Source organism: Zingiber officinale, chromosome 1B, assembly GCF_018446385.1.
Source record: "Zingiber officinale cultivar Zhangliang chromosome 1B, Zo_v1.1, whole genome shotgun sequence".
Taxonomy (NCBI): Eukaryota; Viridiplantae; Streptophyta; class Magnoliopsida; order Zingiberales; family Zingiberaceae; genus Zingiber; species Zingiber officinale.
In genome coordinates this window covers 59,752,946-59,770,517 of record NC_055986.1, presented here as the reverse complement: position 1 = coordinate 59,770,517, position 17,572 = coordinate 59,752,946, and the positions used below count along the sequence as shown (strand labels likewise).

The following is a 17,572-nucleotide window of genomic DNA, read 5'->3' as shown; positions in this document are numbered from 1 at the left end:
TGACGAGTCATTCAGTATACAATCTCCAATGCATACCCATGTGTCAACTTGATATCTCTATATCCATGACTTGTGAGATCAAGTCATCGAGTTGACCTACATGCTAGTCTTATTGCATTAACATTGTCTCTGAATATTAATACTTGACTAGGAATGATTAAGAGTAGTGTTCCCTATATCATCTCACTATCGATTCAACCAATCGATGGATATAGGTAAGAACCTTCTACTCAAGGACGCTATTATACTTAGTTTATTTGGCACCAATACAAGTAAGCATAATAACCAAAACTATATGCCTTTATATATAAGAATATGATACAATGAGTCCATACAACAATCATCAAATGATTGGCTCTAGGGCTCTAACTAACAATAAGTTGATCCTTAAAATGAAGAGGAAAGCGAATGAATCGATTAATCGGTACAAAGCTCGGCTACTTACATTTTAGGAGTGACAATCATGAGAGATTGATTAAAAAAAGGCTTTTAAGTTTATCTCAAGAGCCTTATATCAATAAGATGTTACAACACTTCAATATGTTAAATTACAATATTGTATCCCAAGACTCCTGAAGAAATAGCTGTAAGAAAAAAAAATCATTTGTCAATGCTATTGGTAGTTTGATACGCACTATATTGTGTACTTATCCTGCTATAAGATCTGATGTTGGCTTAGTTAGTAATTTCCAGTTAAGCTTAAGATCGAGAGACTGGAGAGCGGTGAAGAGGATATTAAAATACCTCAAAAAGGATAACAGATTATTGTATCTGTTTCCAAAGATCTATGATGAACCTGAAGGGTTATACATATGCAAATTGGACAGGAGACCTTGATGATAGAAAATCCACATCTAGCTATACCTTCTTGCTAAATGGTAATGCTATCTCATAGAAAGAAGTAGGCTTATGTAGCCTTGTCGACAATAGAAACTATGTGGCTTGGGTTGTGTAGGCTTGTTGATAATAGAAGATATATGGCTTGTCTTGTGTAACCTTGTCGACAATGAAAGTTGTGTGGCTTACGCATTAGTTATGCAATAATCTGTCTGGTTGAAAAGATTCCTAAAGCATTTAAAGATTGCTGAAGATAGTGGGAGTCCTATTACAGTGTATTGTGACAATCAAGCTGAGGATCCCAAATATCATAGCAAAGACAAGTATATAGAATTATGTATAATTTGTAAGAAATATTGTGGACAAGAAAATAATAATTCTTGAGTATATCCCTACACATACTATGCTTGCAGATCCTTTTACTAAGCCATTGACTAAAGAGTAATTTCAAAGAATGGGAAGTCTTTGTGACTTCGTAAAATGTAACACGTTGTAAAATATCATGATCTATTATGTATAAGTTGTTACATTTTGGATTAAAGTCTCGATGATGTTGGCAGGTTGAGATTGGTCCACTCACATGGACAATCATTTCTATTTGTTAAGTATAAATAGAGGTAAGACCGTTACTTATGGGACAACTTATGTAGTTGTCAATAGAGACATACCTATAAGTTAAGGTTGTCTTGATAATTGTGTCAAGATAAGATCATTTATATAATGATCAGAGTAAATGTACCCACCATTTACTGAATATGTTTAAGGTCAGATTGGAATTCATATGTTGAATTCAGGATTAGACATTAGGTATGTCTAGATTGAAATATATACGATGTTAAAATTTGAGAAAAACATGCACTCTTTTTAGTAAAGAGAATAACATCGTAGCATATGATTCATACCACATGTACTATGGTGACAAGAAGGGTAGTAGGATAATATATTCCTATTTCTCTACTATGTGAGACCCTTGAGATTATAAATTAATCTCAATTTTACCCTCAGTGACTATTTAACCGTCTACTTAAAGTTATAATCAGTGTATGCTACTTTAGCATGTTTCCTATTAGCTATGGATGATTCAGTCTATGAATCATAACTAGGAAAGTGGCTAAATAAAATGAATAGATTTTAGCTAAAAAGGAAGACTAAATATATTTACATCTTTTGATGTTATTCACTGGTCGACCCATTTATGTTATGTATAGAAATGATTGTAAATATTGAATATGAAACATGCTCTTGACATAATAGTCATTATAAGGAATTAGAGATGTTCATATTGATGTAAATGAAGATTATTTAATCTGGATAAATAGCAAGACATAGATATCTCCTAGATAATGGTTGTGTGCCACTAAGAGATTGTATATTGTTGGGTTTTTCGGGCCGCGAAAACCGCTTTTCGCTTCGCGGAAACCCCGAATCACCCATGCCACTAGATCTCATGCGAAGGATAGATTTCAAAAATACGAGTACGAGTTTCAAACTATGATCTACAGTAGATCTAGAAAGGAAAAACCTTTTATACCTTTGAAGCGTGCCCTCGCAAATCCCGCTCGTCCAACGGTACGCCGGATCTCAAAGTTGTCAACGTAGACAACTCTCTAGTGATATCCACACGAACAAGAAGTATTCTCTAACACTCAAGGATGGAGATGTTGGGTTTTTCGGGCCGCGAAAACCACGTTTTCGCGTCGCGGAAACCCCGAAAGCCCCAAAGCCAACGGATCCGTGCAAAGAAAAATTTTGAAAACTACGAATACGAGTTTCTACCGAGATCTATTCCTAGATCTACATGAAAAGGGGTTATACCTTTGAAGCGAAGCCCTTCGCGTATCCCGCTCGTCCTCGGTTCGCCGGGTCTCGAAAGTGTCAGAGTAGACACTTCTCTATGTGTATCCACACAAGCAAGAGAAGAAGAAAAACCTCTAAGGATGTGCTAGCAACCTTAGAGATCAGTAGTGAAGGAGGAGAGGGAGAGAAGAGAACCAAGGAAGAAGAAGATGGAGTTACACATGAAAAATGAAACTCCTTTTCATGAATAAAAGTGGCCGACCACATTTTTTGGCTTGTAACTCCCATGGAATATCAAGAGTCACCACTCTTGGTAACTCCCATGAGGTGGCATTTGGTCAAGTCAAACTTGACCAAATGAAGAAGCCTTGATGATGTGGCATTGGTCAAGTCAAAGTCAACTCAAAACTTGACTCTTCATCTTCGTACTTATGTTAAGTCAAACTTGACCACTTCTCTCCCATGGTTGATCTAATCTAACCAATGGTTCAAGTCAATTTTAATTTAATGAATCTCTATTCATTGAATTAAATTAATTAAATGAGTCTAACTCTAAATTAGACTCACTTAACACATGAACCAAATTGAGTCCAACTCAATTAGCCTACCTTGGATTACTCTTAATCCAATTTGGTTCATCAAATGAACCTAATCCTTTAGGTTCATCAAATGAACCTAATCTCCATCTAATTGCCCTTTGTGTGTGACCCTATAGGTTCTTGTAACGTTGGCAATGCTCCTAAACCCATTTAGAAGCATAAGTAATGAGCGGTATCTAGCAACACATCATTACTACCCAAGTTACAAGAATGTTGAGATCCAACATCACCTTGTGACTACTAATTGTGACTCCTCACAATATATGACAAATGTCCTTCTATCCTAGACATCTAGATTGATCAATGTGAGGCATAGACTGTGTCATCCTCTAATCAATCTAAATCTTGAACTCCAAGTAGACTCACTAAATCAAATGAGCTCAATATCTCATATTGACTCATTTGGGCATGGCCATGCACTTCGTGGTCTCACTCTATCAAGAATATCGATGTCTCTCCCGTCATATAGGAGGGATAGATCCCATCTACATCACTCACATCCCTCTGCATAATTCGTTACATACCCAGTAATCGCCTTTATAGTCCACCCAGTTACGGGTGACGTTTGACGAAACTAAAGTCCATAACTCCTTATGTAGGGATCCATGGTGACTTCAGGTCTAAGGACTAATAGTCATACTAATAGCCACATGAGAAAGCATATGACACTCATATAACGATCCATGATACTTTTTCATGGCGGGTCATTCAGTATACATTCTCCAATGTATACCCATGTGTCAACTTGATATCTCTATATCCATGACTTGTGAGATCAAGTCATCGAGTTGACCTACATGCTAGTCTTATTGCATTAACATTGTCCCTGAATGTTAATACTCGACTAGGAATGATAAAGAGTAGTGTTCCCTATATCATCTCACTATCGGCTCAACTAACCGATTGATATAGGTGAGAACCGTCTACTCAAGGATGTTATTATACTTAGTTTATTTGGCACCAATACAAGTAAGTATAATAACCAAAAACCAAATGCCTTTATTTATATAGAATATGATACAACAAGTCCAAAATACAATCATCAAATGATTGACTCTAGGGCTCTAGCTAACAGGAGAAGAGAGCACCACAAGTGTGCTAGCACTTCTTGGGCTCTCGGGTAGGATTTAAAAGAGAGAAAAGAGAGAAAGCAAAAAGGAATCTTGTACACTCACTAGTAGTATCCTCCTTTGTGACCTTCACTTTCCCTTATTCTCTTGGAACATAACTCACACACCTTCTCCTTCCATGAAAGCTCACGGCAACAGCAAGCAAAGAGGAGGAAGAAGCAAGGAAGAAGAAGAAAACAATTACCACACATGAATGCCACCAAATGAAAACCCCCTCCTTACATTAGTGTGGTCGGCCACACAATGTAGCCTCCTCATTTAATGTGGCCGGCCACATTAAGTGGTATAAGATGTGTAACCTCCATGAGGTGGCACACCATTATGAGGTGGAAATGATGTGGCAAGGTTAGTCATGCCATGTAGGATGAGTCAACCTTCATGATGTGGCAATACATCAAGTCAAACTTGATGTTTCAACTTCTATTTAGTCAAGTCAAAATTGACCGATTATCTTCCTTGTTGAGTTAAATCCAACCTTTGATTCAAGTCAATTTTAATTTAATGAATCTCAATTCATTAATATAAATTGACTCAATGAATCAAATTTAAATTAGACTCATTCAACAATTGAATCTAATTGAGTCTAACTCAATAAGTCTAATTTGAATCCAATCTTTGGTGCATCATATGAACCTAATCCAATTGGTTCATCATATGAACTCAATCTCCATCCACTTGTTCTTTGTGTGTGACCCAATAGGTTCTTGTAACGTTGGCAATGTTTCTAAACTCCTTTAGAAACATAAGCAATGAGCGGCATCTAGCAATACATCATTGCTACCCAAGTTACAAGAATGTTGAGATCCAACATCACCTTGTGACTACTAATTGTGACTCGTCACAATATGTGACATTGTCATTCTATCCTAGACATCTAGATTGATCAATGTGAGGCATAGACCGTGTCATCCTCTAATCAATCTAAATCTTGAACTCCAAGTAGACTCACTCAATCAAATGAGCTCAACATCTCATGTTGACTCATTTGGGCATGACTATGCACTTCGTGGTCTTACTCTATCAAGAATACCGATGTCGCTCCCGTCATATGGGAGGGATAGATCTCATCTACATCACTTACATCCCTCTGCATAATTCGTTATATACCCAGTAAAAGTCTTTATAGTCCACCCAGTTACGGGTGACGTTTGACGAAACCAAAGTACATAACTCCTTATGTAGGGAACCATGGTGACTTCAGGTCTAAGGACCAATAGTCATACTAATAGTCACATGAGAAAGTATATGACACTCATATAACGATCCATGATACTTTCTCATGGCGGGTCATTCAGTATACATTCTCCAATGCATACCCATGTGTCAACTCGATATCTCCATATACATGACTTGTGAGATCAAGTCATCGAGTTGACCTACATGCTAATCTTATTGCATTAACATTGTCCCTGAATGTTAATACTCGACTAGGAATGATTAAGAGTAGTGTTCCCTATATCATCTCACTATGGGTTCAACTAACCGATTGATATAGGTGAGAACCGTCTACTTAAGGACGTTATTATACTTAGTTTATTTGGCACCAATACAAGTAAGTATAATAACCAAAAACCAAATGTCTTTATTTATATAGAATATGATACAACAAGTCCAAAATACAATCATCAAATGATTGGCTCTAGGGCTCTAGCTAACAGATATTTCCTGGGTAACGGATATGTTCAGCCAGGAGAGAGGCTATGTGCCATAATGAGAGTGTCTCTAATTCATTTGAAAGAGTGGCTAAGTAAAGTGTAACAATTTTGTTAGCATTGATTGCTCAAAGAGCAGTTATGTAAAGTGTAACAATCTTCTTAGTAATAATTGCTCAGTGTGCTTGCTCTCGCACGAACCATTTTTCCTAATGTGTGGAATGGATGTTCTTATTTGTTCTTTGTAACTAATTAATTTTGCTCCGGTCTTTGTGATTTAATCGTTAAATAGTCTATATGACTTAATCGGTCTTTGTGACCAATTAATGTTTGGTTTTGTTATTGTGGCATGATCACCTTGTAGTCTATGTGACTAACATGTTCTATGTGACTAGTTAACCTTTAAGGATTGACTTGGACGGATGGGAGATGTTGGTGTTAAGAAGGTGAAAGAGTGTCTCTTTCCCTTCATCTTCCAACCCTTTCACCTTCCTCCATTAATGGAGGTAGAGAAAGAGTCATCTTCCTCTATATAAAAGAACGTCTAAGGCAATTGATGGATGACGAGAAAGGAGTGCATGCATCAGGAAAAGGTTGCTGTGTTGTGAATGCAGATGAGATTGAAGCACAACAGAAGTGCTGTCAAAATTCTACCAAGACTATGTGTCTTGCAGAGAAGGAGAACATCCATTAAAGAGGGATTTGGTTTGTAAACCATAAAGAACTTTCCGATTTTGTGATCGTTCTTCCGACAGTAAGTCCTACCGTCGCCGATTATAGATCTATGGGAGATCGCTGTAAGTGTTTAATTGTTCTGTGCAATTATTATATAATTTCTACACTTTTGGAACTTTTGATGTTTCTATGAAGGCAAACAAATTTTTAATGTCTATGTGAAGGAAGGTTTTCATTCTCGCCTTCAAATGAGCAAAATCCTCCTAATTCAAACAGCAATGTAAACTCATATTTAAATTCATCTTCGAACCCCATCTTGAATATGATCCCTTTAGCATCGTGCCTTCTTGTGCCCCTATTTATAGCAAAACTCTCAAATCAACTAAGGCTACGTTTGGTAGGGTGTAATCTACCTTGTAATGTAATTAGGATTACATTACAAGGTTGATTATTTTGTTTGGTTTAATTTTAAACTTGTAATGTAATATAATTTTGATTATAAAAGGTAGTGAAGTTTTGTAATCTGGATTACAAAGCAAATACTATGTAATCGGATTACATTACGAGGTCACCGTTTAACCAAAAGTTAAATGTCGAATATACCCCTAGTCCACTGTGGCCGCCATCCACTGTCGTTGGCTGCCGCTGCCCACCGCCGTCGGCCCCGCCTACCGGTCGTCGCCGGGCGCCGGCGACCACCGCCGGGCGCCGGCGACCACCGCCGGGCGCCGGCGACCACCGCCGGGCGCCGGCGACCACCGCCGGGCGCCGGCGACCACCGCCGGGCGCCGGCGACCACCGCCGGGCGCCGGCGACCACCGCCGGCCGGTCGCCGCCAGCCGCCGGCGACCACCGCCGGCCGGTCGCCTGCGACCGCCACCGCCGTCGGCGACCAACGCCGGTCGTCGCCCACCGACCGCCACCGCTGTCGGCGACCACCACAGGTCGTCGCCCGCCGACCGTCGGCGGTGGCGATCGCCACCGGCGACCACCTTCGGCGATCGTCGCCGCCGACCACCGTCATCGATCGTCGCCGATAACCACCGTCGGCCCCCGCCGGCGATCGTCGGCGGTTGCCGATGGTGGTTGCCGGCGGAGGAGGCCAACGGCGTCGACCGTTAGTTGTCGTAAGCTCCGGTAGAGGTGTGGCGACCATTGGTAGAGGCCGCCGCCGGCCGCCCCGCCGGTCGCCGGTCGCCGGCCGCCCCGCCGGTCGCCGGCCGCCGCCGACGGTCGCCCGCCGCCGCCGCCGGCCACGGTCGCCGGTCGCCGCCTCCGCCGTCGGTTGCCGGCCGCCGGTCGTCGCCGCCGTTGCCACCGATCGCCGCCCTGGTCGGCGGCCGCTGCCGTCGGTCGGCGGCCGCTGCCGTCGGTCGGCGGCCGCTGCCGTCGGTCGCCAGCCGCCGCCGCCGCCGGTCGTCGGCCACCGCCGGTCGTCGGCCGCCGCCATCGTCGTCGCAGGTCACCTGTCTCCGACCGCCGGTCGACTGTCATCGGTCATCGGACGCAAGCTCCGACAGAGATGCAACGCCCATCGGTAGAAGTCATAGGATATTTTTGTCATTTTATAATAATATGAATTACATTTCTTATAAAAAATAATGGATACCAAACAAAAGAATGTAATCACCCTTGTAATCAAATATTACATACATTATATTACCAAACGTAATAATGTAATTAAGATTACATTACATTACATTACAAATTTAATTACATTACAAATTAGATTATATTACACCCAACCAAACGTAGCCTTAGTGTCTAGTCAACTGATGCTAATCTTCAATTAACTGCACGTTGTCTCAAGCCATTTACAATTTGAGTTAATGTTTACTTTCTGGCTTCCTTCGTTCCCCAAAGTGCTAACCCTCCTTGTTGAGTTGAACCTTGGTGCCAAGAGGCTTTCCAAACCTCTGTGACTTCCTCCATACCATGGATCATGTTGCCTCTAGGACTTATCATGGTTGGCATACAATCCTCGTCGACCCATTAGGACTAATTGTATTCGCCTAACATTATATTCTCATCCATCCACTAGGACTTCTTGCATTTGGTAAGCGTCTTGTCCTCATTGGCTCTCTAAGACTTGTTGCATTTGCCTAACATTCAATCCTTATTGATGCATTAAGATTTTTTAGTTACCTAACATCTGTTTGACCTCAATATGTTGAGGGGTTTTCTTCATGCCAAGTGTTCACTTGGACTTTTCTATGTCAAGAACTTTCTTAGAGTTTAGTTGTTACATTTGCAACTTATGTCAAATTTACCTATACTTGCACACTCAACAAACATTGAGATAAACCATATCACTCTTCACCGATCTCCCATGGACCTTGAGCCATTGGGTATCCATAACTTTGGCCACACCAAGTCATGTCCATGTATGCATAACTTAAATCTCTACATACATATATCGAACATAAATGTCCTGCTTAAATTAAACTTTTAATTCAAATTACAAAATTTACAATTATATCAGACCACACAATGAGTTTTTATTTACATGAGCAACTATTTACTCTCTCGGACTTTTTTGGAACATCCATCACACTAGTCATAACATTTGATATCTACCAATACTCAAGAATTCTATAAGAAAATCATATGTAGAAGTCTCTGCCTCTGCAATCATAGCAACAACAGTGCATAGTATGTTTGAAAATAATTCCAAAACTACAATATAAAATCAAATGCGAGAATAATTTGAAATAATCTTACTATTTCCTTTAAAATAAAAGATGAGAAGAATATAATTCTCATTGGCAGTCTTCTTTTCTGTCTTATTTATTTATTTTTTTGCTTTCCTCTCCTGTTGTTTTTTTTCGCCGTTCATTGCGTTTCGTTTTACTAACACATTCATGATCCATCGTTCTTCATTATACTCAATACGGCGTTTTGTTTTTCTCTCTAATCAGCCGCCGCCTCCTCCTCGAACGCCGACTCTTAGCATTCTGATGGCTTCTACATCGACAATAAAGCTATTGAGCAACCGCTCCTCTATTTTCTTCCACAACAACCCTACTTTCTCAAATCCCAAACGCATCCTTCCCCGTTTCTTTCATCTCCCCACCCAATCTACCTCCATCCCCCTTCCTCTTCTCTCCCAGCTCGATCGCTTCTGCTCCCTCTTCAAGAGCAAGCGCTATGCCGCCGCCAAGTCCCTCCTCACCCACCTCGCCACCTCTGACCATCCCTTGTCCACCTCCCTTGCTTCGGCCTTCGAGGCCTCCTGCCGAGCGGCCTCCATCTCCTACCCCACCGCGCTGGACATGCTCTTCAGAGTCTATGCCGACGCTGGCTTGACACACCCAGCCCTGGAGACCTTCGAGATTTTGCTCCAACGCTTCGGACGCGTCGAGGATCGCTCTTGCACCGTCTACCTCCAGTCGCTACGGAGATCCGGCCGCATCAACGAGGCGCACCAATTCCTTATTCGGATGCTTGATTCGGATGCTGTTGATGTGTCGGCGTTCTCGATGGCGATAGTGGTAGATGGGCTGTGCAAGAATGGTGTCTTGGAAACTGCACGGAAGCTAGTGGACGATATGTTCCTTCGTGGTCTAGCACCAAATGTCATGTCTTATAATCCTATGATTGAAATCTATGCCAAGAAAGGTGATTTCAGCTTAATGTATCAAGTGCTAAAGGTGATGGACGAAAGAGGCGTTGAGGCTAATGTTGCAACGTACACGATTTTAGTTGATGCATTCGCTGAAATTGGAGATGCAAACAAGGCTGAGAAGGTGTTCGAGGAAATGTCTACAAAAGGTTTTATTGGGGATATTTATTTATACACTTCATTGATCAATGCAAACTGCAGGGCGGGAAACATCAAGAGAGCATTTGCCCTCTTTGACCAGTGCTTCGAGAAGGGCCTTGAACCCAATGACTACACCTACGGAGCATTGATCAATGGGCTTTGTAAGCACGGACAGGTTCTGGCGGCGGAAATGATGATGCATGAAATGCAAAGCAAGGGAATCGACATTAATCAGATTGTTTTCAACACAATGATCGATGGGTACTGCAGAAAAGCAATGATAGACAAAGCATTGACTTTGAAAGCTATAATGGAGAAGAAAGGAATACAGCTCGATGTCTACACTTACAATACTTTGGCCTGTGGGCTGTGCAAATCCAATAACATCAAAGAAGCTAAGAGTCTTCTTCATGTTATGGTGCAGCAAGGGATTGTTCCCAACACTGTCACCTGTACGACGTTGATAGATATACTCTGCAAAGAAGGGGACATGGTTGAAGCAAAGAGGCTTTTCAGGGAGATGGTTAATAATGGTGCAGATCCTACCGTTGTAACTTATAATGTCATGATTGATGGCTATGTCAAGAAAGGTAGCATTACGGAGGCTGAGAGGCTTCAAAGGGAAATGGAAAAGAAAGGTATGCTGGTCGATGTATACACATACACATCACTGATTCATGGTCATTGTGTAGGTGGGAAGTTGGATGTTGCTGTCAAGTACTTTGCGGAGATGAAGCAAAGGAATGTGCAGGCAAATGTTGTCACATATACAGCACTGATATCAGGGTTGTCCAAAGAAGGGAAATCAGATGAGGCATTTAAGTTGTATGATGAGATGTTGAAGGCCGGAATCAATCCAGATGATTCTGTTTACTCCTCTCTTGTAAGCAGCTTCCATAATACAAAGGAAATGCGAGGTTTATCTCATGGGGAAGTGATACATGGTCGTTGAAAAGTGTTCTTTCCAGTGGCAACTAATTCAGGATTGTTTTATTGAAGATACTCAAATTGAGGGACAATCACAGTTGCATATAATCTGGAATTATGAGAAATGAGAACAGAAGATAATATATCGAGGTGACTTTTTAATGTAATTTTTGAGAGTCATTCTTCTTAAAATTGGTCACTGTTCATAGGTAGCACACCATCTCTTGAAGCTGATGGTGAGTCCCGAGTATTCATGCAGGGATTGTTAAGCATGTGTGGTGTAGAGCAAATTAGGATGGATGACCATTCCGAGAGCATTCAACTTAAGGAAGATATAAGGGAGCTATGCGGTTATGGTTAAATTCCACTTCATTCTTTGTGGCTTGCCTTTTGCAGAAAAACTATGCATGCATGCATGGTTCTTTGACCTAATGTTGAGGTTTAAGGTAGGAAGAAATTGATCCAATATTTTCGTTTCTCATAATAATTTTGTAGCATGTTTTTGATTTATTGGCATGGACCCTGATAGCTATTCCATGGTGGGAAATAACATATATTTAAGCCCCGGATTAGTGAAACGATGGCTTGTATGTTTCCGTTGGTTGTTGTTTAACATTTCATTGAGATATTAAAATACCATGGAATCTTTAATAACAACTTTCTATTAACAAAGATATGATCTAAGATAGGTTAGGGATTAATACTTTTACATTCTGCTTACTCGGAAACATGGATAAAGAGGAAAAGAATCTACAGTTAAAATATATCTTTGGGGGAAGGGAAGGGAAGGGAAGGGAAGGGAAGGATGGAGAAAAGAAAAAATGAAAGTAAACTACGGAAAAGAAGAGAAAGGAAATCCTCAGGTCGCTAACCTTCTCCTTGCGGCATTGCTTTAAAGAGTTCGGCGCTTAGTTAGTGTCAAATGAAGGCCCTCATTGTCAAAGCGACCTAATAGGTCCATCATTTTCTAATTTGAATTTAGGATTGTCAATTAACACTAACTACTTGATGTTTGAGATGTGCGCAACGAGGGCCTTTATATAGTGATTATCCTGCCAACTGAAACCCTTTCTCGGTCGCCTAGATGCGTTGTTATCAGATGCCCATTCTTTGTTCATTATCCTAATCTTTTTATTTGAATTTAGGATTTAACAATCCAACAATCCATTCTTTGTTAATTATCCTAATCCTCTTATTTGAATTTAGGATTTAACAATCCTAACCACATCTTAAAGAGTCGAGCGCTTTGTGTTAATAGACAATTTTGAATAGTTTTCCATCAATAAATTTAATCAATTTTTTTTCTTTGCATATTATATATATTATTTTCACTGTTTTTGTATTATTTACTACTACTTATCCAAGATTTTTGAAATTTCGTGTTTCTTGTCTTGAAGAATTTTGCTTGTATTTTTTATATTTATAATGTGCACACTTAGATGATCCTTTATTTTTAGATGAAAGGTAAACATATAGATCATTGAAAAATATACATTTTTGGATGAAAGGTAAACATATAGATCATTGAAAAACATACAGAACTAATGGTACCGTTGGTTCCCACTCGTCGCATCTGGATATATATCGGATTGGATGGGAGACTCACGATACCATCTAATGAGTTAGGGCATACACTAGGTGCAACCCCTATCACATGGATTGGTGTATGTGTGAGCATCATCATTGTCAAACATAATCACAAATCCAACACAATCTCAAACATGATCACAATCATACATCTCTCACACCGATCTCACAAAACGATGTACCCCATCATCGTCCGTCAATCATATCAATCGCAGCGTCTCATCTGCAGTCATCCATTGCCTCCCGACTTCCTCCCACATCTCCGACCAACCTCCATTGATCTGACATCGATTTCTAAGTGCTTTCCGATCTTAGTAGAGGTTTTGTTTATGCTCAAGCCCTTCTTCTTGTCCTATTTTTCAGCATATTTCTGGTCAGGTGGTCGGAGCTCTGGCCACCCCTTGAGCTCCCAAGTGAGGGCGCCAATTGCTAGTAGAAGTTATGAGTGACTATGTGTTGATGAAATGCAAGAATTGACTGTTCCCTTGCCACGACAGCCTCACAAAAGGCCTTCCCAATTTGTCCACAATTTGTCCGCAACTCCCTTCTCCCTTTTTCCTTCCTGGTAGCACCATCAACGGAAGGTTCTTCCAATTCCTCCCTCTATGTGTGCTCCATGGCTTACTTGCCAACAGGGAGCTTCCGTCTCCTTGAATTCCCAAGCAGAGGAAGCTCCTTCACCTCCCAATTGTGTGCTCTGGTTGATTGAGATGGCCGACTATTTCAGGTGTTATTGGAGAAGAAGCCTTTTGCCCACCGGCCGATTGTCTCATGGATGGTGGGGTGTGAACCCAAGCCTAGGCCCATCCCCACAGCCCATGAGGCTTGAGTTGATTCTTGGTGTTCACCGGTAGGGGGAAAAGTTCAAATGGTTTGAAATTTGAATTTTCAAACTCTACCCCCTTCCACCCAAAACAAATCTGCCACTTGCTTTTGAATTTTAAAACTCCCTCCCAAACCTTCAACTCTCTTCCCAAGTGGCCTCAAAGAAAGTGCCCTCGTTGACCTTGCCGATGTCTCCCCTTGCTTAGCCAATCGCTAGAGTTTTTGCCTCTGGCCAAAATCTCTACTCCGTTTGCTAAATAAGGTAGTGAACATGTTACGAAGCCATAAGTGCATGACCACGCCTTCAATAATAAAAATATATCAAATCATAGGGACTGTTGATTAAATATTAGTTAACTTCGCACGGTGAATTATCTAGATAATCAGAAGGTGGTTTATGATCACGAACACAAGAGAAAGAGAGAGAAAGAAAAAGAAAGAGAGAGAGTGTGTGTGGGTAGAGAGTAGAGAGAGAGGGAGAGAGTGAGCATAGGTGAGTTAAGGTGAAGTTAGATTTGGGAGTGAATCTTGGATTCAGTTTCATTATGACGCTAGTTAATATCCCTATATATTATTCATTTCCTGAACTCCTTGCCTACACACTTGTAGGAATTCTAACTAGAGTCTAACACAACACCACGAAGGTTACACTGGAGAGTTTACACCAAGTTCTAATGTCATTAATTAAAGAAATAACTCTAGAAAGTCTTGTTAAAGAGATACCCTAGGGCTCCTCGGTCATATAATCGCTAGAGTTATCTCATTTACTTTCTAACATTAGATTAATGGTGACAAAAAGTGATTCACTCACCCTAAGTGCCTCTACCAGCCTGTTTCTAGGCTAACACTGAAAAGATAAATCATGAGTGACTACTAGTCTTAGGCAGTTGAATACTGTATGGGGGAGGGCAGACACCCGACTACTAACTGGGATTTGACCTCCATATCTCATGGTAGCAATACCACCATACACTAGCCAACTATCCACCCCAAGGAGATTCACACATGAACGATTGAAATTTAGAGGCATATGTAACCCATAAAGTATGATATAGAAATTTAGGGCCTTAAGTGCCTCCCATCCATTTGGAAGTCGAAGCATTAAGTAAAAAGGTAACCTAAAAAGTCTAGTTAAAGGGATATCCTTTATCATAGGATCCCTTGATCATACAATCTCTAGATTACATAAGTCACTTCCTAACATTAAGTTGGAGAAAACCTATCTAACTGTAATTAACTTCCCTTGTAAAGAATTAATCTTCGATTCAATATGATACTCTAGAAAATCTGGTTAAAGAAATACCTTCTATGACAAGGCACCCTCGGTCGTACAATTCAGAATACCTCCTCTACATGGTGAGTGACCCTCTACATCTATGTATTGACCTCAAACACATTTTGTCTAAGGCTGCAAATGAACTAAACGTTTGTGAACAAGTTTGGTATTTAGCTTGATAAGAGCTTGTTTATGTTCGTTCAATATACATAAGATCAATTAAATAAATAATCTTGAGCAGCTCATTAAACTAAACAAACAAGCATGAACACATATGTGTTTAGCTCATTAATATTTGTAAACAACGTTCGTGAACAATGTTCGCGAACAACATTCATGAACAATCATGTTCATTAATAAAACTCATATCAACATGCTAAATAAATAAAAAATTAAAACAAATAGATAAGTTTGAATTATCAAGCTCAATAATCAATCAAATAAGTAAAAGTTTCAAACAATCAAATAAACTTGAATTAAGAACTTGATAACATCTAAACAAACCAAGCTCAGCCAAGTTTGAATTAAGAGTTCCATAATATCTAAACAAACTAAGCTCAAGCTAAGCTTCAAACAAACTCAATCCTATTAAAAATAAATCAAGCTAATCTTGAACAATCATTTTAAAGACTTGGTTAATTTTAAGCTTGGCTCGGCTTGTCTCGATTACCTTATCAAACAAGCTTGAACACCCTAAAGCTCAACTCAGCTTGGTTTGTTTACAACCCTAATGTCTTCAAACACATACATGACACAACACAATAGAATATGACATAAACATATCATTGAATGAGGAAATAAGCAAATACATAGTTCATACATCAACATCACATCATAACTACTCCCTACATCCTGAGAATCGGAGGACTACTCCATAGCAAAGAAGAAACAACCAAAAGACATGAAGAATAGCATTGTACAACTCAAATCATAAAGAAAGGAGAAGAGAAAGTTTAGCAATGCGTTGTCGGTCTTCTAGGTTAAATTTCTTACTTCAGAGGTGAACGAATCGTTAAGAAGATGAAGATGACGATTCTAGGATTTACGCTAGAAGGGAAAACTCTTCCCAAAGGAAGGGGAGGAGTCCCAAACCTAAGATAAGTAAAAAAAAAAGAAAAATCTCCTTTATAGGAGGGATATGCTATTAGAGTGTATACTAAAAGCCTAGCTTTTTGTAAACATTTATTTTGAAATAAAGAATCACATTGGTTAAATGTCTACATTTATTTGCTAAGTGTAGTTGTTCAATTAATGTAGATAACATGGTATATGGTGTCACACATAGAAGATCATGTTATCAGTTAATTATAAATTATAAACAGTTGCTCACGACTAAGATGGATAGGAACAAACCATTGGAATAGTCGTAATGTAATTTGATATTAGTTTATCTTGACTATAAAATTACACTAGTACACTCAGAGTGTATTGAGCTAGACCATTTAAGGTAAGTTCTTTTTATACTGACTTAATAAAAGAACTAGACCTTTGTTATTATGGAAATGTGTGCTCTTAATCCTAATATAATAACAAGCACATATACTTAATATTTATTTCTTTAATTTATCAAACGGTGCGATTTAGTTTGATAAATCAATAGGCATGATAAGTTGGAAAATAATATTATTCATAGTGTGTATTATTGATTATAGAAGGAAACTGTGTCCTAGGAATCTAGGTTGATGATGTCCCCAAGAGGAGCTCATAAGGATTGTCATGTAAACACTGCAAGTGGACTTAGCCTGATATGACGATAAGGTTGAGTGGTACTACTCTTGGAGTTAGATATTAATTAAAGTGAGTTGTCAGTAACTCATTTAATTAATGGACATTCACTATCTTAAACACAGGGAGACTAACACACTCATGATAAGAAGGAGCTCATATAGTAATATGGGATTGATGCGGTAGTTCAATAATAAGTCTTTAGTGGAATGAGTTATTATTGATGAACTCGAGTTGGGTGTTGGAGGCAAACACGGGAAGCTCAAGTTCATCAGGAGACCAAAACCAATTCCTCCTCTCGGTCCCTATCGTAGCCTCTTATTTATAAAGTCTTATACTCACCTAAACCCACCTTCTTACCCACCTTAAGGTGGTCGGCCAAACCAAGGTTAGATGGGTCAAGTAGGTGGTCGGCCCTAGCTTGAACCCAAGCTTAGGTGACCGACCACAATTAAAATAAAAGGATTTTAATTTAAAATCTTTTCTTATGTGAAAGCCATGGTTTTAAAAGAAAGTTTAAAATTTAAATCTTTCCTTTTATAGCATTCTACAAAAGATTAAGAGAAAGGTTTGATTTCTTTCCTTATTTATAGTTAAAAGGAAGATTTTAATTTTTGATAAAATTTCCCTTTTTTGTAATCATCCTCATGATTTTAAAAGAGAGTTTTAAAATTATAAATCTTTCCTTTTATAGTTTTCTACAAAAGATTAAGAGAAAGATTTGATATCTTTCCTTATTTGTAATTAAAAGGAAGATTTTAATTTTGGAGAAAACTTTC

General features: G+C 39.5%; 2 protein-coding genes across 2 annotated transcripts; one reads left to right on the top strand and one right to left on the bottom strand.

The window, feature by feature from the left end:
• Positions 1 to 7,276: 7,276 nt before the first annotated feature.
• LOC122038618 (translation initiation factor IF-2-like) lies at positions 7,277 to 8,140 on the bottom strand. Its single transcript, XM_042598437.1, has one exon. It carries the CDS (start codon positions 8,138 to 8,140, stop codon positions 7,277 to 7,279), a length of 864 nt encoding a protein of 287 aa, XP_042454371.1.
• A 1,386-nt stretch (positions 8,141 to 9,526) lies between these two features.
• Positions 9,527 to 11,764, top strand: LOC121967436 (pentatricopeptide repeat-containing protein At2g32630-like). The gene is made up of 2 exons (XM_042517668.1): positions 9,527 to 11,530; positions 11,640 to 11,764. Exon 1 carries the CDS (start codon positions 9,552 to 9,554, stop codon positions 11,403 to 11,405), a length of 1,854 nt encoding a protein of 617 aa, XP_042373602.1. The 5' UTR covers positions 9,527 to 9,551; the 3' UTR covers positions 11,406 to 11,530; positions 11,640 to 11,764.
• The last annotated feature ends 5,808 nt before the right edge of the window (positions 11,765 to 17,572 follow it).

What these genes read in the sequence shown, in the direction of transcription:
- LOC122038618 (XM_042598437.1), bottom strand. Translation starts at nt 8,140, where the DNA reads ATGGCGGCGGCCGACGACCGGCGGTGGCCGACGACCGGCGGCGGCGGC.
- LOC121967436 (XM_042517668.1), top strand. Translation starts at nt 9,552, where the DNA reads ATGATCCATCGTTCTTCATTATACTCAATACGGCGTTTTGTTTTTCTC.